The sequence below is a fragment of the Cebidichthys violaceus genome, unplaced genomic scaffold, assembly GCF_023349555.1.
Source record: "Cebidichthys violaceus isolate CVI_PGR_0920_01 unplaced genomic scaffold, fCebVio1.0.p SCAF_43, whole genome shotgun sequence".
In the NCBI taxonomy this organism is placed as follows: Eukaryota; Metazoa; Chordata; class Actinopteri; order Perciformes; family Stichaeidae; genus Cebidichthys; species Cebidichthys violaceus.
The window spans coordinates 2,172,681-2,195,180 of record NW_027176628.1 but is presented as its reverse complement, the minus strand read 5'-3'; the positions used below and the strand labels follow the sequence as shown (position 1 = coordinate 2,195,180).

The following is a 22,500-nucleotide window of genomic DNA, read 5'->3' as shown; positions in this document are numbered from 1 at the left end:
GGGTCCATTTTAATTTCAACTTCAATTTATTTTCATCTCATCTCTCATCTCATCTTCGACCTCTTATCTGGGATCGGGTCGCGGGGCAACAGCTCCAGCAGTGGACCCCAAACTTCCCTTTCCCGGGCCACATCAGCCAGCTCTGACTGGGGGATCCCGAGGCGCTCCCAGGCCAGTTTGGAGATATAGTCCCTCCACCTGGTCCTGGGCCTCCTTCGGGGTCTCCTCCCAGCTGGTCGTGCCTGGAACACCTCCCTAGGGAGGGGCCCAGGTGGCATCCTCATCAGATGCTGAACCACCTCAACTGGCTCCTTTCCACGCAAAGGAGCAGCGGCTCTACTCCGAGTCCCTCACGGATGACCGAACTTCTCACTCTATCTCTAAGGGAGACACCCACCACCCTCGTGAGGAAACCCATTTCGGCGGCTTGTACCCGCGATCTAATTCTTTCGGCCATGACCCAGTCCACATGACCATAGGTGAGGGTAGGAACCAAGATCGCCCGGTAGATAGAGAGCTTTGCCTTGCGGCTCAGCTCTCTTTTCGTCACAACGGTGCGGTAGGTCAATTTATTTTGTATAGCCCAAAATCACAAATTTGCCTCAGAGAGCTTTACAATCTGTACACATGCAACATCCTCTGTATCAGGACCCTCACATCAGAACAGGAAACAATGTAATGATGATGAAGACCAACAGCACTGAGTCAAAACCAGGCAGGAACAGAAGGCTGTGCAAAGCAAGTCAACAGCTGATGTGACAACGTTCTTCAATTAAACAAAGATAAAACAGAAGTCATTGTTTTTGGTAAGGAGGACGAACGCTTGAAAGTCAGCGCTCAACTTCAATCACTGACGTTAAAAACCACAAACAAAGCCAGAAGTCTAGGTGTACCCGTTAAGCCCTAAGCCTTTTTGTAGGCCTCTCCTCGATTTTTGCAACCCATAGTTAAGAGAGTGATTTTCGTCTAAATATAAGGTGTATTTTAATAGTTGTTATAGTGTAGAAAGCTGACACTTGTGAAATTTGTTCTAATTTGTAAATATCAGTATATATGTTACTGGTTAAGAGTACATTAAGATGGAACACAGCACAAATTGAAATTCTTTATCTCCGACTATAAATTAATCCAATTTTGATAAGATATTTCTTTTTAATGTTGTAGTTGAAAGCTTTTCTCCTCTCCAGATCATAGCCCAATGGGTTGAGAGTCTCTCTGCACAATGTATTCTTTGATAAAGTGAAGCATTCAAGAGCTAGAGAGGTTAGAGTGCAGTGATTTCAGCCGAGGTCAACCAAATGTAATTTGGTTCCAGCTGTTCCATTGTAATTTTATAGAGTATATAATTATATATTTCACTTCTTTTATGACTAATAGTGTTCAATCTATCATATGCAGAAGTTTGGCATCATTTAGAGAGCCTGGATCCTCTCTGAGCCTGTTTATGTCTGTCATCCATGGGATTTTCTCATCTGGCTTCCACTCCAGGTCTCCTAGCTCAGCCTGTGGTTGGTCGATTTCAGTCAATGGGCCCGCCTTAGAAGCGTCTGAGTCCTGGCTATCTAACAAAGGCATCGTGATTTTGATAGACAGAAGCGTTAGCCAGTAAGGAGTAAAACAGTGGCGCGTCACCTGAATTTGCGCAAATCCTCGCCGGCATTCACACCCATCCCCCACACGGTCCCTTTGTTATTGGGCCTTTGTTTCTCCGCGGGGACATTTCAGAGACGCACCGGAAATACGTAGAAATATTGTTGACGGAAATAAGCGGAGATATACAGCAGAACAACGAAAAAGGTAAGGAGCTTTGGATGATTTTGAAGGATATTACGCATTGTGTTTCTGGTGTTTGTTGCTCACAGCCTTGTGAGGGTTTACCGGAGAGGCGATCTGATAGTAGGTCTGCAATCTGTGACGAATGCTCGTGCTGTTTGATATTTCGGTTGCCTATGCTAACCGTTAGCTTTGTTATGCTAACTCGGAGAAGAGCGACTTATGGCTAGAAATACGTGATTTTGTGATAAATATTTTATTTGCGTACACAATTTGTGTAGAATGGTGTTTGGAGTGTGTCAGAGTGTCTTGGATTGTTTGTTTTAAGCAGATTTTGAATTTTTTTTTTTTTTTTTCATATTCATAATTACATGCATTGGTCATTTTTGGACGGTAAAGACCCAGAATCGGGTCCGTCGGGCTTAAAAGGATTTATGGATTCAACCTCAACCTGAACATCCACATCAAGACAATCACAAAACCAGCCACCTATCACCTGAAGAACATATCAAGGGTTAGGGGACTTACGTCTCAACGTGTCCATCATTTGTCTTCAGTAGACTGGACTACCGTAACGGTGTGTTCACAGGCCTCTGTAAAAAGTCAATGAGAACGCTGCAGCTCGAGTCCTCACTAAGACCAAGAAAGTGGATCACATCGCTCCAGTTCTGAGGTCTTCACTGGCTTCCTGTCCAACAAAGAACTGACTTTAAAATCCTGCTGTTGATTTATAAAGCACTGAATGGTTTAGGGCCAAAATACATCTCTGATCTGCTGCTACCTCATGAACCATCCCGACCCCTTAGGTGGTCTGGACCGGTCTACTTCCTGTTCCCAGAGTCAGAACTAAACATGGAGAAGCAGCGTTCAGTTCTTCTGCTCCACATATCTGGAACAAAGTCCCAGAAAGCTGCAGGTCTGCTGAGACCCTCAGATCCTTTAGATCCAGACTGAAGACTTCTCTGTTTGCTGCCTTTGATTGATCCACATTCAAGGATATTAATCAATTTCTGCATTTTACTACTGTATTAGCAAGGCAAGGCAAGTTTATTTGTATAGCACATTTCAACAACAAGGCAATTCAAAGTGCTTCACATAAAACCATTAAAAGCATCAAAACATAATGCAAAAGAAAAGGAGATTTAAAAACAATTAAGAACATTCATTGAAACATTAAAAACAGTAATTAAAACTATATTTTAATGTATTTCTTAAACTGCTTCTTAGTGTTTTAATGAATGTTCTTAATTGTTTTTAAATCTCCTTTTCTCTTCTCCTTTTCCATGCGTTTTAATGGTTTTATGTGAAGCACTTTGAATGACCTTGTTGTTGAACTGTGATGTACGAATAAACTTGCCTTGCCAAACAAAACAGGAAAGTAAACACTGAGAAAACTAAAAACTACGAGTCAGGGCTGTAATGCTGGAACCATGACAAAGCAAATGAGCTGATATTGAAAACTAAATACACAAGGCGCTACTTCACCAGTGGTGGGCCGTGCATCGTATACCTGGGCCTTCAGTGCCGTCCTACTACAGTCGAACCTCCTCCTAATAACCTCATTCTACCGATTCAAACAAGCTAAAGCAATCAACACACAATCCTCTTTCCTCCAGACTATCATTCTTGCTTTGTAAAAGAAAACAAAGACATGAATACATGACGGGATGCTTCAAAATCAACTTAATTAACACAACGACGAGAACAAACTCAAGAACCAGTCACACATATTTATATGACAACAAAGCAACACATCAATCCAAACCTGCAGCGCTAAAACACGTGTTCATCCACACACTGAAGAGCACCATTCAGATATGATCCACATCAGAACAATATGATCCACAGCAGAACAATATGATCCACAGCAGAACAATATGATCCACATCAGAACAATATGATCCACAGCAGAACAATATGATCCACATCAGAACAATATGATCCACATCAGAACAATATGATCCACATCATAAAAACAACTCCATAGACACATGAACACAGTAGTGACACTACTGCAGATGTAAAACAAAGCAGTTCACAAAGTCCATCCTCCTTTCTTTGTTAAAGAGTTCAATGACGCGGTTCTACAGAACATCGGTGCGGTTCAGTTCCAGCCAGAGGTCCTCCGGTGAACGTGTTCGTTGAGTTGTGGATCACTCTGGTCTCAGCTAAAGTGTTCAAAAGCAGCGCAGCTTGTGAGTGTCCTGTCTGCTGTGGCGTTGTGTTGCTGCCTTGGTTAGCCACCTCAGGTAGCTCCTAATACCAAGACGCTCAGTCGCCAATAAAACGCATTCTTATCCATAAAATGTTCAACGCTTCTCCGACACTGTCAGACAGGAACACCGTTCACACAAATCCTTCTCCTGGCTTTAGGGCTTTTGTTGTCCTTGTTTCTCTTTTTTCTTGTATGTGTAAGTTAGATATTGGAAAAAATGAATACAAAGTTATTTATAATTTCAATCACATAACGCTATTGCCTACATTACCCACAATGCCATTCCTCCTCTGATAGATGTTTGGTAGATTGTGGTGTGTCTTCAACAGGCACTGACTCGAGTGACATCACTTGAGGGCATTCATTTTGAACATATGCTGCAGAACAGCTTCAGACTTGTACTACTGTATGTTTAGTATTGAACATGTTTAGGGGATAAAAGAGACTTCTGTGACTTAATTGGACTTCTAGCAGTTTTCTCTGAAATCGGTGTGAAGTGTGAGAGCTCTTTCTCTTATCATTGATTGGTCAGTTTGCTGGCAGGAGGCGGGGGGAACCGACGCACTGCCAACGTAAAGGCGCACGGTTTCGCCAACCTCTTCATCCTGGATAAGAAGGACCTAGCAGAGATCTTGGTGAACTACCCAGAGTCCCAGAAACTCCTCCGCAAGAAAGCCAAGTAAGACAGAAAGGTGCTGCCTGGCTCATGGGTCAGAGTCCACTAAAACACAGAAAAGATAGACAGGGAGACAAGGACTCAGCTGAACTGTGTCAGATGTGTGAGTGTTACTGTCTCCTTTTCCACGTTGAGATGTGAAACTGAAACTGAAACAAGAAAATGTCTCAATTATATGTGAAATGAATCCGTGTTTGACTTTAATGAATTGGAAGGTGATACAAAGATAAGAAAGGTAAGAAAGCCCCGCATCTGTCTTTGTGTGTAGAAGGCTCTATGAGCGTGACTTGTTATTATAATTAAAGTTTGAGATGTGACTGAGGTGGAAGGACAAATCATCAACTGTGTTGAGTGTTCCCATCAGAACAACCTTCAAACATTTAGCTGATACCACATCAGAAGACACTGAAATGAAGAACCTCTGTTTTACTATCAAAATGCATGCAATGTATTCAACTTGATACAAAATAACCAAAACAGCCACAACAGAATATAAATGATATTCTCTAAATGAACCGACTGTTACTCGACATCCTGACTAAACAGAGAGGAAAGCACAAAGACACACTTTAACACAGACAAGAAGACACTTGTCACACAGCTGATCGGTCATCTCTACCCCAAAGAGAAATCAGAACTCTAGTAAACAGAAAGACAACCAGACAACAAGTCACCTTCGGTGACCTACATGCAGGTCTCACAGTGATCAGAGCAGCAGGACACATGGAGGTGAAATGTATGGGTCGACGGTTCGATCCCCGGCTCCTGCTCCACTAGTCTCATGTCAATGTGTTCTTGAGCAAGACACTTAACCCCAAAATTGCTCCCATAGCTGTGCCTACGGTGTATAGATAGATACTGAATCTGCTAAATGACTGTAATGTAATGTAATGTATTTAAGACTTTGTGACGAGGCAGCCGCGTCTTCCTTCAACTCACCCGACATCCCTCAGCAGGTAAAGAGCAGAGACAGCACAGCAGCAGCGTGACAGCAAGAGGAATGAACTTCCTGTCTCCACCAGACACTTCATCTCATTGGCTGCATTCTGCACGTGAGGCTCTGAAGTGGCCGTGAATATTAAACCTGCAGGAAGACAGCCTTTAATGAGTCACTGAGCGCCAGCTGGTGTTCTTGTGACTAGTTTGATAGATACACGGTTCAGGTTCTGGTCTGACTGGTTCGGTTCTGAACCTTCAGTAGATACACGGTTCAGGTTCTTGTCTGTTCGGATCTGACCTTCCAGTAGATACACAGTTCAGGTTCTGGTCTGACTGGTTCGGTACTGACCCTTCAGTAGATACGCGGTTCAGGTTCTCGTCCGTCTCTGTTCGTCTCCGTCGTCCCCCTGCCGTCTGATCTGTGCTCTGTCCTGGACAGGATTAGAATCTGTAATCTGCTCTACTTGGTGGTGCAGACAGGTAGAGGACGGATCAGTGGACTGATCCTCCTGCTGGTCTTCCTGCTGTCAGTCAGATCATGGTGGTACAGCAGACTGGATGGATGTGCTGGAGCTGCTGTGTGTGTTGGTATGAGTGAGGGACTGGTTTCTGTTTGTGTCGAGTCAGAACCAGCACCGCTGTACAGACCGTCCTCGTTGTGTCTCTGTGTTTGTGCAGGACGATGTTGACGAAGGACACAAAGCCAGAAGAGAAGGCCGGAGCTAAAGAGGCGATGCAGGTTATTCCGCCGAGACCAGACACACCTGAAATGTTCAAGGCGGCCCTGAAGGTGTCACAGCAGGTGGGAATAGAGGGAGCCTTCACCAAACTGAGGAAGACCTACCAACCCTCTGAGAGCACAGCAGAGGTGAGACGCCACGTAAAGACACACTGTCTCAGGGTCAGGACAGACAGAGGTGAGACACACTGACTCAGGGTCAGGACAGACAGAGGTGAGACACACTGTCTCAGGATCAGAAGGGACACTAGAAAGACAAACAGACATTTTCCTGTTTCATTGTTTTTCTGATTTTGTAAATGATGTCTCAATGTGTCTCAATGTCTCAATTCTTACGTCAGTTCTGAAGCGTGAGCGGCTCCTGCCCCGTGTCTAAGCGGAAGGATTACTCACCTAACACGGTGGTCCCTCTGTCAGCTGTCCCTCCTGCGAGGATTAGGTTCCTCTTTCAGGTGTCGGAACAATATCGTTGGTCTTTTATCTCATCGTTAGGATTTCAGAATTATTGTCTTCTTAAGAGTCTTTTACGGTGAAGCCCCAGGCGCTCTCAGTAGGATGTAACCCTAACACCCTTTATGAATAGTTCTGTACTTCGTCATCTCACCAGTTATGACTAACACTGCCACGTCTTCACCAAAGAACTCACCTCGAGCTCCTCTGACTGCTTCAGTCGTCACTTCTGATCACACCGTTAACGGACAGGGGAGAGTTAACAGTCACATACAACAATTTAAATTCAATGAAACAGTCTCTGTGCTACAATAACTAGTTCTAACACTCCTACTCTGAAGAGGGTTTTCCTCTAATCAGCTTTCACTGATTTGCTATGAGGTATAATCCAGGTCTCTCCTGGGATCTCCCCCTCCTCTCCTCTCCCCTCCCCTCCCCTCCTCTCCTCTCCCCTCCCCTCCCCTTCCCTCCTCTCCCCTGGTACCCTCACATGAGTCCTGGTCTAGGCTGGTACCCTCACATGAGTCCTGGTCTAGGCTGGTACCCTCGCATGAGTCCTGGTCTAGGGTGGTACCCTCACATGAGTCCTGGTCTAGGCTGGTACCCTCACATGAGTCCTGGTCTAGGCTGGTACCCTCACATGAGTCCTCTTTAAGTCAGACAGAGTGTAACTGGTCCTCTTAGAACAAGAAGCACGGCTCAAGAGACGATGTTACACAAAGTATCTCAGCAGTTTATATGTTGAATCACTTCTATTATGAAATAAAACGGTTTATATGTTTAATGGTTATACTTTGAATCAAAAGGGTTTCAGGTTATAATAGTTATACTTTTATGCTTTCATACTTTTCTAAGATCTCTCAACAGTTTAAATGGACAAAATTGTCAACAAGTCATCACCTTCTGTCTATCTGTCTGTCTCTCTCTCTCTCTCTGTCTCTCTCTCTCTCGCTCTGTTTCTCTCTCTGTCTCTCAGTCTCTCTCTCTCTCTCTGTCTCTCTGTCTCTCTCTCTGTCTCTCAGTCTCTCTCTCTCTGTCTCTCTCTCTCTCTCTCTGTCGCTCTCTCTGTCTCTCTCACATTAAGACGTTGAACTGTTTACTGAGATGTTGTGTTAAATATGAAGTCAAACAGTTACAGAGACTTCTTTCATTTAATTAATTCTAAAACTAAACATTCATTGTTTGAATGCTGCTCCAACGTTAATATAAATAATAATAAATATGTCACATATTTGAAAGAATGTCACTTGGAACCAAACAGCTGCAGGAAATGTTTGTTTATGGGAAAAAAAACATCATGAAGACCATCAAATAGAAGGAAGGAAGGAAGGACAGATTCAGCTCTCCTTTCGTCACGTTCACCTCCCTCCATCTTTTCGTCCCTCCCAGGCTCATCCCTCCGTCTCTCCGGTCCCCCCTCCCTCTCCGATGCACCGCCGCTCTCCGATTCCTCTCTCAGCGGCTCCGGACCACGACGACGCCGTGTCGGAGACTGCCGACAGCTCGCTGATCATCAGGATGACGCCGCGACAGCGAGGAAACGAGCTGCTCACCGTGGAGGTGACGCCCGAAGAGGGAGAGCAGAGGAAGGAGTGAGTCGTCCTCACCCAGAATGCATTTCAGCAACCTCAGAGAAGAGATGGGGGTTTCAGGTGGAGAGACAACAAACCCCAGTGCATTCTGGTCTTTGGCCTCAACACAATCTGTTCTCTCTGAGAAGAAAACACCCACTGACGTTCTGAAGTTTCTTCTTCTGTTGGTGCTTCTCATCGTCTCCTTATTTCCATCGCTTGCATCACCTTCTTCTTCTTCTTCTTCTTCTTCTTCTTCTTCTCCTCTTTCTTCTCCTTCTTCTTCTTCTTCTTCTTCTTCTTCTTCTTCTTCTTCTCCTCATTCCTCCTCTTTCTTCTTCTTCTCTTCTTTCTTCTTCTTCTTCTCTTCCTTCTTCTTCTCTTCCTCCTTCTGCTGCTTCTCTTTTTTCTTCTTCCTCACGTTTGTTTTCATCAAACTGAAGCTGCAAGAAAAGAGGAATCAAGGCAACAAATACAGAATGTAGTGAAAGAAAAGCCAGTCTGTATTTAAACCTGATGTGATGAATGAACTTCACATATTTAAATAATACGTTGACAGTCAGAGCTCCTGGACTGTGAGAGGACGACTCTACATGTCTTCACTAACAGATTTTCTGCAGTTTAGAACATGTTCTAACTAAACGCTGTTCGAAGAGACAAAGATCCTCTGATCATCAGCTGGAAGCTTTGATTTAAACAGGAACAGCTTCCTGTTTCAGTGTCAAGAGTTTCACAACAAAAGCATCCTAGAGCAAGCTGGAGTTAACTTTATCACAGTAGAAACAGAAGGTTAGTCTAGAGTTAACCTCAGTTTAAACCTCTTCTATCAATACTTCCTGATCAATAATGTAATGTACAAACTGTTTCACAGGTAAATCAAACATCATGATGCTGTTTCTGTCTGTTTACATAGTTTTTATTGAAGATTAAAATAACAGCTGGTTGTGAACTTTAACCGTTGTGTATCTGCATTGATTTCCATATAAAGTTCAGTAATAAAATGTTAATAATCTTCATGAACAACAAGCTTATTCAGACTGACCAGACCACTCAAACATTAGATGCTGTCAGTTTACTAGCAGCAATGTGTTTTTATGAATTTAATAATTACACATTCCTAAATTTGCTTTTTCCTCGGAGTCTTTGTGCTTTCTCTCCTGACAGGTTTCCATGGAACGTGGTTTTATCTGGACCCTGATCCAGCCTCCTGCTATGGTGCTGCCTGACACCCACTGATACTGTTGTTATTATTATTATTATTATTATTATTATTAGTCACACTACTATTACCAATACAATACTGCTGTTGTTATCATTGTTATTCTACTATATCCACTGCTGCTGTTATCACTAGTAGTCATGTTTCCATCATTATTCTGCTCATACTGAATCATTTCTGTCATTGAATGAGTTGTGACTTAAGTCCTGAGTAAATAAAGTGAACAAAGGAAAACAAATGTAACAAAGTAAAACGAATATAACAAAGTAAAACAAATGTAACAAAGTAAAAAAGTGAACAAAGTAAAACAAATGTAACAAGGTAAATAAAGTGAACAACGGAAAACAAATGTAACAAAGTAAAACAAACGTAACAAAAAAGTAAATAAAGTGAACAAAGTAAAAGAAATGTAACAAAGTAAAAAAGTGAACAAAGTAAAACAAATGTAACAAAGTAAAAAAGTGAACAAAGTAAAACAAATGTAACAAAGTAAAAAAGTGAACAAAGTAAAACAAATGTAACAAAGTAAATAAAGTGAACAAAGTAAAACAAATGTAACAAAGTAAAAAAGTGAACAAAGTAAAACAAATGTAACAAAGTAAATAAAGTGAACAAAGTAAAACAAATGTAACAAAGTAAAACAAATGTAACAAAGTAAAACAAATGTAACAAAAAAGTAAATAAAGTGAACAAAGTAAAACAAATGTAACAAAGTAAAACTAATGTAACAAAGTAAATAAAGTGAACAAAGTAAATAAAGTGAACAATGTAAAACCAATGTAACAAAGTAAATAAAGTGAACAATGTAAAACAAAGTAAATAAAGTGAACAAAGTAAAAAAGTGAACAAAGTAAATAAAGTGAACAAAGTTAATAAAGTGAACAAAGTAAATATAGTGAACAATCTGGGACGGACTAAAGTTATCTCAGGAGTCCTCTGTTAGATTGAGACATGGTTATTGAATTAAATACAGAAGGAATCGCTCCTTTAAATTGAGCTACAGCACTATCAGATAGACATCTAGTGGAGAAACTTGATGTGAAAGACTAAGAACCAGGCTTTCAAACTAGTTATGATTTAATTTAGGTTTAGGGTTTATTCATTTATTAAAATGACCGGTGCCTCGAGGAATGTGAGTATAAACATGTTGATTTATTTAGGCTGACATGTTCTTCATTACACAGCCAGGTTTCAGTGAGACAAAATAAATCAATATGATTATCTGATATTTAAGTATTACCGTCTTATAAGTAGCCCTCATACACGAACCCAGGACACTCGGACGCTCGGTCACAGCATATATGTATATATATATATATATATATATATATATATATATTGATAAGGTGGATATATATGTTTGTTATAGTATAATTCATTATTGTTGTGATACTTTGTTTTATCGTTTTATAGAAACAAAAATCAGAAGTAAAATGTTTTTTTAAACAAAATACAAAAAACGAGAGAAAGTTAAATAACAGCTGATACTAGTTTTTTTAAATCGCTTTTTGTTTTTTTTATTTTGAAGAGAGACATGAAGCACGACAACCCGGAAGTAGATTATTTCAAAATAAAAGTCAAAGCAATAGAATGACAGTCTAGAATAAACTCTTATTTACAGTCTGTGATGTAAACACTTAGCAGGGTGACGTCAGAATAAAATAAATTAATATGAATAAATACTCACGGTAAATGGGAGTATGTTAGCAGCAGTACACAACTACATGCAGTTTAATATGTATTAATATTGTATTTAACATTTATCAGTCAGGGTGCAGTACCGCCTTTGAACACAGAGCTGTTTCACTCTTTTTAGGAGGAAAATACAAAATAAGAACTTTCTGTTGTGTGAAGAAAGAGAAGAAGTTAAAGAGCTACAGATATTTGGACACTTATTCTTCAAACTCCATTTCCCAGAGTCACTAGTGTCTGTTCTGCTGCTCTGGTGCTGCTAAGCACTGTGGCCTCCACTGAGCTGAGAGGCTTTTAGAGGCAACTTCATGATAGTGATGATGATGAAGATTAGTGGTCAGAAAATGCTGTGTGTGTGTGTGTGTGTGTGTGTGTGAGAGAGAGAGAGAGAGAGAGAGAGAGTGTGTGTGTCTCTTTTTTGTTTCCTGTTTCCACTATCGACCGCTGAGACACAAACTGAGCTCTAATCACTTTTAATGATCCTCGTGTTTGTTTCCAGGTCATTGAGGATCAATGTAGACCTCCAGACTCAGCAGGATTAATTTAAGGGTCATTGTGGGCTCAGTGTAAAGGGATGGTTTCAGTGGAGGTCTTCATCTGCAGATCCTCCTGACACATCTTCAGATCCAGAGAGACACATGGAAGGCTGGACAGAATTGATCTGAAGAGAGTTCATAGATAATTAATAATCATCCTCTTTGACTTCTTGTGGACGCTCGATCCAGGAAAAGGCTTCAGGAAGCAGAGGAAGCTTCATTGTGTCGGTCTGAGCCAAAGAGGAAGGACAGTAGAAAAAAGAAAAGGCGGGAAAACAGAAACAATGCAGAACACAGGAAGCTTCATCACCATCATCATCATCACTGCTGAGAGCAGAAGAAGAAGAAATGTGTAGATAAGGAGCTCTGCTACTGGAAGGTCTCATGTTTCTACTCGTGGCACCAACATACTACGACCAGTCTTTATGCTAAGCTAGGCTTTATGCTAAGCTAGACTAACCTCATTCTGTTTCCAGCTCTGTAGCCTTCTAAAACACACACACACACACACCTCGACCTGTTCCTGTGAAACACTCAGACATTAAAGTTATTATATGAAGTGAGCTTTAATAAACTATACATAAAGATCTTCATGACATCATAGCTACACACAAGATATAAATAGCTATTATAACAAAAGAATAAGTAGTAATTACGAATCCCAGGAAACTCAGTTTAAGATAATACATATATTACAAACTACCTCATACTGGAGGAGCAAATATGACAATGACTGCTCGGCGTATGTGTAAGGTGTAAGCAGCATGGAGGCACCTATGTGCATTTAATGTGGCTCTGTCCGGAAATTCATACATTTTGTGTTGAACTTGGAAACTAAGTATTCTCCATAATACAGAGTCCTATTGAGCTCAACCCTCTACAATGCATTCTAGGCCTAGACGCTGCCTCACCTGTATTAAACAGGTATAAGAGAGTTCTTAGTCTGCTATGGTTCTGTGCACCGTTATCAATCTTACAGCATTGGCTAGATCGGAGGTCTTCAACAGGGGGTCCGCGACCCCTAGGGGGTCTGCGGAGGTACTGCAGGGGGTCCGCGAAATATTTGGTTGATTAGACAATTTTTTCTTTTTTTTCCCACAAATTTAAATGTCTTTAAATACACATTAACATGAATCCAACAAATGGATAAATGGAGGCAGATGATGTTGTCTTTCAGTCAGAAATGCACACATTCAGCGACACACAGGAGCTCTGTCAAGCTGGGCACCGGTTCACTCACAGCGTGAGACTAGCCTGGACCTCCAAGCCTCCTGCACACAAAGAGGAGAACCCGCCCCTATCGCTGCTGTGCCAATCACAAGGCTGCATGTTACACGCTGGCTCTGTCAGGTTCTCCGTGATTGACCGAGAGTCTATTCAGTCCCCAGCTGACTAAGATCCCAGACACAAGGACGCACGCTGCAATGTCATTTTAAAAGAAGATACCGTTGACATTTACTTCACCCACAAATCCTTGTGAAATCAGTGTCACGGCCACCCTACTCACTGTACCTTTAAAATAAAAACATGAATATATGAACCTGTGTATTATTTTGAATAGCTTAGTATTGAATGCACAATAACAAAGTATGTTTATACATGGCACTAGGCCCAGTTTAATACAAAACACAATTGTATACAATAGATATAGTAGGGGCTCCCTGCTCCATCTCTCTATCAGTTTGGGGGTCCTTGGCCCCTGGGCTAGATGATGCAAAACCATCTGTTTCAAGTTGGCTTTATCGTGTTCTATAACTACTCCCATTGGAGAGACTCACACATGTTCTCCAAGGAGTCATGAATGGGTTCTTCTCTGTTTGGAACCCTGTTATGGATTTTATTGGAGAGAACTATGCTGAAACCATACTGAGAGGTTTTGCAACCGTGGGATCGAAGTGACCCAGTGAAGGGAAAAGTCCACAATATTTAATATTATTTAATTGTTGTGACAGGTATAATATGGACGATGATGATCTACAACTGTGGTGTTTTGTTTTTTCCTTTTATTTTTTCTTTAAATTATAATTTTTTTCTTTGACATGGTTTGTTGTTGAGTCTGACTGTCTGTATAGTTAGCCGCTCACAATATTCATTCATATTTAATTGTTATTGCAGGGTGAATATGGAGGATGATGATTTATGTTTGTTTTGAGTTTTGTGTCTCGTTTTTTTGTCTGATTGTTTGTGTAGTTAGCAGGTATATAATATAATATTATGTTATGTTATGTTACGTTATATTATGTTATGTTATGTTATATTATGTTATGATATATTATGTTATGTTATGTTACGTTATATTATGTTATGTTATATTATGTTATGTTATATTATGTTATGTTATATTATGTTACGTTATATTATGTTATGTTATATTATGTTATGTTATATTATGTTATGTTACGTTATATTATGTTATGTTATATTATGTTATGTTATATTATGTTGTTATGTTACATTATATTATGTTATATTATGTTATGTTATGTTACATTATATTATGTTATGTTATATTATGTTATGTTATATTATGTTATGTTATATTATGTTATGTTACGTTATATTATGTTGTTATATTATGTTGTTATATTATGTTATATTATGTTACGTTATATTATGTTATATTATGTTATGTTATGTTATATTATGTTATATTATGTTATGTTACGTTATATTATGTTATGTTATATTATGTTGTTATGTTACATTATATTATGTTGTTATATTATGTTGTTATATTATGTTATGTTATATTATGTTATATTATGTTATGTTATATTATGTTATGTTATATTATGTTATATTATGTGACATTATGTTATGTTATATTATGTTATATTATGTGATATTATGTTATATTATGTTATATTATGTTGTTATATTATGTTATGTTATATTATGTGATATTATGTTATGTTACGCTATATTATGTTATGTTATATTATATTATTTTATATTATGTTATATTATATTATGTTATATTATGTTATGGTACGTTATGTTATATTATGTTATTTTATGTTATATTATGTTATATTATATTATGTTATGTTATATTATGTTATATTATGTTACGTTATGTTATATTATGTTATGTTATATTATGTTATGTTATAGTATGTTATGTTATATTATATTATTTTATATTATGTTATATTATATTATGTTATATTATGTTATGTTACGTTATGTTATATTATGTTATTTTATGTTATATTATTTTATGTTATATTATGTTATGTTACGTTATATTATGTTATGTTATATTATGTTATATTATGTTATATTATGTGATATTATGTTATATTATGTTATGTTATGTTATATTATGTGATATTATGTTATGTTATATTATGTTATATTATGTGATATTATGTGATATTATGTTATATTATATTATTTTATATTATGTTATATTATATTATGTTATATTATATTATGTTATATTATGTTATGTTACGTTATGTTATATTATGTTATATTATATTGTGTTATATTATATTATATCATGTTATATTATGTTATGTTATGTTATATTATGTTATATTATATTATGTTATGTTATATTATATTATGTTATATTATATTATGTTATGTTATATTATGTTATGTTATATTATGTTGTTATGTTACATTATATTATGTTATGTTATATTATGTTATGTTACATTATATTATGTTATGTTATATTATGTTATGTTATATTATGTTATGTTACGTTATATTATGTTATATTATGTTGTTATGTTACATTATATTATGTTATGTTATATTATGTTATGTTATGTTACATTATATTATGTTATGTTATATTATGTTATGTTATATTATGTTATGTTATATTATGTTATGTTACGTTATATTATGTTGTTATATTATGTTGTTATATTATGTTATATTATGTTACGTTATATTATGTTATATTATGTTATGTTATGTTATATTATGTTATATTATGTTATGTTACGTTATATTATGTTATGTTATATTATGTTGTTATGTTACATTATATTATGTTGTTATATTATGTTGTTATATTATGTTATGTTATATTATGTTATATTATGTTATGTTATATTATGTTATGTTATATTATGTTATGTTATATTATGTTATATTATGTGACATTATGTTATGTTATATTATGTTATATTATGTGATATTATGTTATATTATGTTATATTATGTTATGTTATATTATGTGATATTATGTTATGTTACGCTATATTATGTTATGTTATATTATATTATTTTATATTATGTTATATTATATTATGTTATATTATGTTATGTTACGTTATGTTATATTATGTTATTTTATGTTATATTATGTTATATTATATTATGTTATGTTATATTATGTTATATTATGTTACGTTATGTTATATTATGTTATGTTATATTATGTTATGTTATAGTATGTTATGTTATATTATATTATTTTATATTATGTTATATTATATTATGTTATATTATGTTATGTTACGTTATGTTATATTATGTTATTTTATGTTATATTATTTTATGTTATATTATGTTATGTTACGTTATATTATGTTATGTTATATTATGTTATATTATGTGATATTATGTTATATTATGTTATGTTATGTTATATTATGTGATATTATGTTATGTTATATTATGTTATATTATGTGATATTATGTTATATTATGTTATATTATATTATTTTATATTATGTTATATTATATTATGTTATATTATATTATGTTATATTATGTTATGTTACGTTATGTTATATTATGTTATATTATATTGTGTTATATTATATTATATCATGTTATATTATGTTATGTTATGTTATATTATGTTATATTATATTATGTTATGTTATATTATATTATGTTATATATGTTATATTATATTATGTTATGTTATATTATATTATATTATATTATGTTATATTATATTATGTTATGTTATATTATTATATGAAGTGAGTCCCTTCCTCTGACCCGCCCTCTTCTCTATAACTTCAGTGTTTTTCCTCGCGCCCATGCGCGTTCACACCACCGAATCCCCACGTGTCCGACAGTCCGTGACGGCAGCACAGACAGCAGCAGTCTTGACTTTCAGCAGCGAGGCGACGCAGCGACTAACGAGAGACACCATCTGTGATCCAGCGGAGACCTCTGCAGGGTTCGTCCGAGAGGAGGAGGACGTTTACTGAGAGCAGGAGGAAGAGGCGGAGGAAGGAGAGGACGGAGAGGAAGAAGAGGACGGAGAGGAAGAGGGAGGGGAGGAAGAAGGAGAGGAGTCGCTGCTTGGCACTAGAGGTAAGGAAAAGTTTTCTGTCTTCAGACTTTGTGTCCTGGTGTTTTCTGTCTTCAGACTTTGTGTCCCGGTGTTTTCTGTCTTCACACTTTGTGTCCCCGGTGTTTTATGTCTGGAGACGTGTCCCCGGTGTTTTCTGTCTTCAGACTTTGTGTCCCCGGTGATTTATGTCTGGAGACTTGTGTCCCCGGTGTTTTCTGTCTTCAGACTTTGTGTCCCGGTGTTTTCTGTCTTCAGACTTTGTGTCCCGGTGTTTTCTGTCTTCAGATTTTGTGTCCCCGGTGTTTTCTGCCAGACTTTGTGTCCCGGTGTTTTCTGTCTTCACACTTTGTGTCCCCGGTGTTTTCTGTCTTCAGACTTTGTGTCCCGGTGCTTTCTGTCTGGAGACTTGTGTCCCCGGTAGCTGACGTGTCGGTGAGCGGTTGTCCTCTGGATGAACCGACGGTCCAAAGTGTCTCTCGCTGCACATTTGTCTCTTTTCACGCGTCCGTCCAGAACTTTCAGCGCGTCAAAGCGCTTTTCTTTCCTCAACAAAAGAGCCGCGGCCTCACCTGTTCAACGCGCACGCGCACACGCACGTGTTGTCGTTTCTATGTCAGTGAGGGCGGAACGTGTTTATTGATGACTGTAGATTTTAATATTATAATATTAATACTGTAATCAGTGAGCACCAGATCAACAGTCACTGGGTGAACTAGTTTCAGGTCTACCGTTGTCCAGAGAGTCTCAATGCGTTTGTTTTCCCAGTTCAGAATGAACCTGCAGGACTTGAAGCATAAGACAGTTAGTAGAGGGGTCTGGTGGTCCAGATGTGGTGAACATCCAATAAGAGATGAGAAGATACAGATGTGTCAGAGAGGACCACCCCACTCTGTTACAGTGTTTAGTGTCACAGGGATCTCAGGTGATGGATCTGATGGCAGAGTGATGAACTGAGTCTAGAGGTTTGAGACTGAAGCAGCAGCGTAATCTCACACTGAGAGAAAGACTCCCCATATTTAATATTGACTAATTAAGATTTGCAAGTATATATCTTGTCTTATTGCATAGCGTGTGTGGTCTTTGTGGCGTAGAGTATGTAGTCTTTGTGACATAGAGTATGTAGTCTTTGTGGCGTAGAGTATGTGGTCTTTGTGGCGTAGAGTATGTGGTCTTTGTGGTGTAGAGTATGTGGTCTTTGTGACGTAGAGTATGTGGTCTTTGTGGCGTAGAGTGTGTGGTCTTTGTGGCGTAGAGTGTGTGGTCTTTGTGGCGTAGAGTGTGTGGTCTTTGTGGCGTAGAGTATGTAGTCTTTGTGACGTAGAGTATGTAGTCTTTGTGGCGTAGTGTATGTAGTCTTTGTGGCGTAGAGTATGTGGTCTTTGTGGCGTAGAGTATGTGGTCTTTGTGACGTAGAGTATGTAGTCTTTGTGGCGTAGAGTGTGTGGTCTTTGTGGCGTAGAGTGTGTGGTCTTTGTGGCGTAGAGTGTGTAGTCTTTGTGACGTAGAGTATGTAGTCTTTGTGACATAGAGTATGTAGTCTTTGTGGCGTAGAGTATGTGGTCTTTGTGGCGTAGAGTATGTAGTCTTTGTGGCGTAGAGTATGTGGTCTTTGTGGCGTAGAGTATGTGGTCTTTGTGGCGTAGAGTATGTAGTCTTTGTGACGTAGAGTATGTAGTCTTTGTGGCGTAGTGTATGTAGTCTTTGTGGCGTAGAGTATGTGGTCTTTGTGGTGTAGAGTATGTGGTCTTTGTGACGTAGAGTATGTGGTCTTTGTGGCGTAGAGTGTGTGGTCTTTGTGGCGTAGAGTGTGTGGTCTTTGTGGCGTAGAGTATGTATTCTTTGTGACGTAGAGTATGTAGTCTTTGTGGTGTAGAGTGTGTAGTCTTTGTGGCGTAGTGTATGTAGTCTTTGTGACGTAGAGTATGTAGTCTTTGTGGCGTAGAGTGTATCGTCTTTGTGGCGTAGAGTGTATCGTATTTGTGGCGTAGAGTATGTGGTCTTTGTGGTGTAGTGTATGTGGTCTTTTGTGGCGTATAGTATGTAGTCTTTGTGGCGTAGAGTGTGTAGTCTTTGTTGCGTAGAGTGTGTGGTCTTTGTGGCGTATAGTATGTAGTCTTTGTGGCGTAGAGTATGTAGTCTTTGTGACGTAGAGTATGTAGTCTTTGTGACGTAGAGTGTATCGTCTTTGTGGCGTAGAGTGTATCGTATTTGTGGCGTAGAGTATGTTGTCTTTGTGGCGTAGAGTATGTTGTCTTTGTGGCGTAGAGTATGTTGTCTTTGTGGCGTAGAGTATGTGGTCTTTGTGGCGTAGAGTATGTAGTCTTTGTGACGTAGAGTATGTGGTCTTTGTGGCGTGGAGTATGTAGTCTTTGTGACGTAGAGTATGTAGTCTTTGTGGCGTAGAGTATGTGGTCTTTGTGGCGTAGAGTGTATCGTCTTTGTGGCGTAGAGTGTATCATATTTGTGGCGTAGAGTATGTAGTCTTTGTGGCGTAGAGTATGTGGTCTTTGTGGCGTAGAGTGTATCGTCTTTGTGGCGTAGAGTGTATCATATTTGTGGCGTAGAGTATGTAGTCTTTGTGGCGTAGAGTATGTGGTCTTTGTGGCGTAGAGTGTATCGTCTTTGTGGCGTAGAGTGTATCGTATTTGTGGCGTAGAGTATGTGGTCTTTGTGGCGTAGAGTATGTTGTCTTTGTGGCGTAGAGTATGTGGTCTCTATCTATCTATCTATTCTTTATTCTTTTTATTCTGCTCCTGCTCCACTAGTCTCATGTCAATGTGTCCTTGAGCAAGACACTTAACCCCAAAAATTGCTCCCGTAGCTGTGTCTACGGTGTGTAGATAGATACTGAATTGTAAGTCGCTTTGGATAAAAGCGTCTGTTAAATGACTGTAATGTAATGTAATGTATTATCTCTATTCCTCTCTCTCTCTCTCTCTCTCTCTCTCTCTCTCTCTCTCTCTCTCTCTCTCTCGTAACAAAAGAGTTGTCCAACATGACGTCTTCAGACATCTTGTTCTGAAATCATTCAGTTGACGGTGAAACAGAAAAACATCAAATGTTCAGACTGATTATGAGAGAATCTGTGAGAAGAATATGAAACATTGTTGCATCATAAAGAACAGAATGATCTGTGGATGAATGTATTAATATCGGCACTGAAGCCGAACTTTAGACTGTTTAACGCTGCATTAATCAATAAGTGATGTATAAGTTAACAGATATATGAGGAGGGTTCTTCTGGTCTGGTCTGTGTTGGTCTCCAGCTGTTTAGGAGACATGTGATTCTCTCATGAAGTCCAGCGCTGAACCTTCACGTCCTGTTGAGTGAAAGTCAAGAGTGTAGAAAGCAGATGTTGTTCTTTAAGCTCCTCCCTGATGATCGTCCTAGACTCAGGATTAAACTAGACGTCCTCACTCTGCTGGAATTATGTCATTTTCCTGTCCTTGTGAGGACATTTGGGGCACAGACACTCTCCCTGGTTTCCTGTGTGTGTGTGTGTGTGTGTGTGTGTGTGTGTGTGTGTGTGTGTGTGTGTGTGTGTGTGTGTGTGTGTGTGTGTGTGTGTGTGTGTGTGTGTGTGTGTGTGTGTGGTTTTGTGGTTGTGGTTGTGTGTGGTTGTTCTGCAGGGTGTGTCTGCACAGAGAGAAGACGTTCTATTAATAAACCTGGTTTAGGCTTTAGTCCTCTTCAGATGTTCTACATCAACAAACCTTCAACAGACGGGTCATGTGACCATCTGTAGTTTCCTTTAGCTCATTTAGTTCAGAGTGAGGAGACAAACCACTTCACTACAAGTCAAGTCTTCATGAGACTAGTGAGGGAGGAGTCAGCAGACAGGAAGTGTCAGAATAAAACAGGAAGTAAAACAGGAAGTAAAAGGTGATCTGATGAGGTCTTTGAGCATCACGACACAACTGGACACCCAGAATATGATGATGATGAGGATGATGAGGATGAAGATGATACTGCAGCAGAATGAGAGACTAGTGGACAGATGTGATCAGATCCTTCCCAAACACTGTATCCATGTATGCAGATGAAATCAAAGAATCCTTTCATATTGAATGTAACTGATGATACTTTAGTGGCTTTTATACAGAACAATGTAACCAGAGAGGAGAGGAGCCGCTAGGCTAACGGCTAGGCTAACGGCTAGGCTAACTAAGCTAACTAGAAGCATGTGATACGTTCACTGGTATGTGGTTCCCCTGGGTCTCTCTGGTGCTCGGCTGTGGTTTCATTCTCAGATCTTTGAAGATGAACTCTGTGTTTGCTGCGTGAGGCGTTCAGGGTTCTGCTCACACATTATATATATTTATATATATTTATATTTATACTGTGGGACGTTGTTTGAGGACAAAAACAAAAGTGAGTTTAAAGCTGCAGGACTCCAGAGCGCTCGAGTGTTTTCACTTTGTCGGGCAGGAGTTGAGATGTAAATGTGATGAGAGAGGAATGCAGCAGCACGAGGTTTAGTCTGTGGAGATGAGATGTTCTGCTTCATGATCACATCAGAGGGGGGGAGGGGAGGGAGGGAGGGAGAGAGGGAGAGAAGGAGGTGGATGAAGGGAGGCGGAGGCGGAGGAGGAGGAGGAGGAGGAGGAGGAGGAGGATGAAGTGAGAAACTGCACATTGAGAGCTTGAAGGATCTAAACCTCAGATGTTTGTCTGAATGAAAAGAGAAGTATTAATATTGATTTATTAAAATGTCTGAAACATGAAGAGAGATTTCAAAATAAGAGTCAGTGCTTAACTTCTTCATTGATCTATTGACAGAAAATCTATCAACACATTTTAGTAGAATCTAATTCAATCTAACTGATGATGAGATTGTGTGTGTGTGTGTGTGTGTGTGTGTGTGTGTGTGTGTGTGTGTGTGTGTGTGTGTGTGTGTGTGTGTGTGTGTGTGTGTGTGTGTGTGTGTGTGTGTGATTAGAACCAGACGGCTGCAGACTGTCAAACTGATCCAGTTCAGTCCAGCAGGTGGAGCTGTTGAACCAGATCTCCCATGATGCCGCAGGGTGTCTGTCTCTTTGTCTCTCTGTCTGTCTCTCTGTCTGTCTCTCTGTCTGTCTCTTTGTCTGTCTCTTTGTCTCTCTGTCTCTTGGTCTCTCTGTCTCTTTGTCTGTCTGTCTCTCTGTCTCTTTGTCTGTCTGTCTTGCTCAATTAATTCAGACGATCAGCTGATCAAATAGAAACATAAAGGATGAAAACATAATTTTTATTCTTTTAATGTTTCATCTCAGGAATGATGCAACATGTCGTCAAAGGTTTTCCGTGAGCTCAGTAATACTGAACAGTTTTAATATCATATAATAATTAAATAATTTCTATAATAATAATAATTTGCTCACAGTTCTCCTCTACTCCCAATCTTTATGCTAAGCTAGGCTAGCAGTTCTCCTCTGCTC

General features: G+C 38.8%; 2 protein-coding genes across 2 annotated transcripts in view; both read left to right on the top strand.

Annotated features, from left to right (window-relative positions):
• The window catches only part of cngb1a (cyclic nucleotide gated channel subunit beta 1a), a 38,284-nt gene extending 29,002 nt beyond the window's left edge, over nucleotides 1–9,282 (top strand). The window contains exons 34-36 of the mRNA XM_068728706.1: nucleotides 4,521–4,667; nucleotides 6,282–6,483; nucleotides 8,182–9,282. Coding sequence (XP_068584807.1) covers nucleotides 4,521–4,667; nucleotides 6,282–6,483; nucleotides 8,182–8,388 — 556 coding nt within the window. The 3' untranslated portion in view covers nucleotides 8,389–9,282. The remainder of the gene's footprint in view (nucleotides 1–4,520; nucleotides 4,668–6,281; nucleotides 6,484–8,181) is intronic.
• Nucleotides 9,283–16,948: 7,666 nt separating this feature from the next.
• kifc3 (kinesin family member C3) overlaps nucleotides 16,949–22,500 on the top strand; it is a 27,132-nt gene continuing 21,580 nt past the window's right edge. Inside the window, exon 1 of the mRNA XM_068728704.1 lies at nucleotides 16,949–17,105. The gene's annotated coding sequence lies outside the window, so the exon portion shown is untranslated. The remainder of the gene's footprint in view (nucleotides 17,106–22,500) is intronic.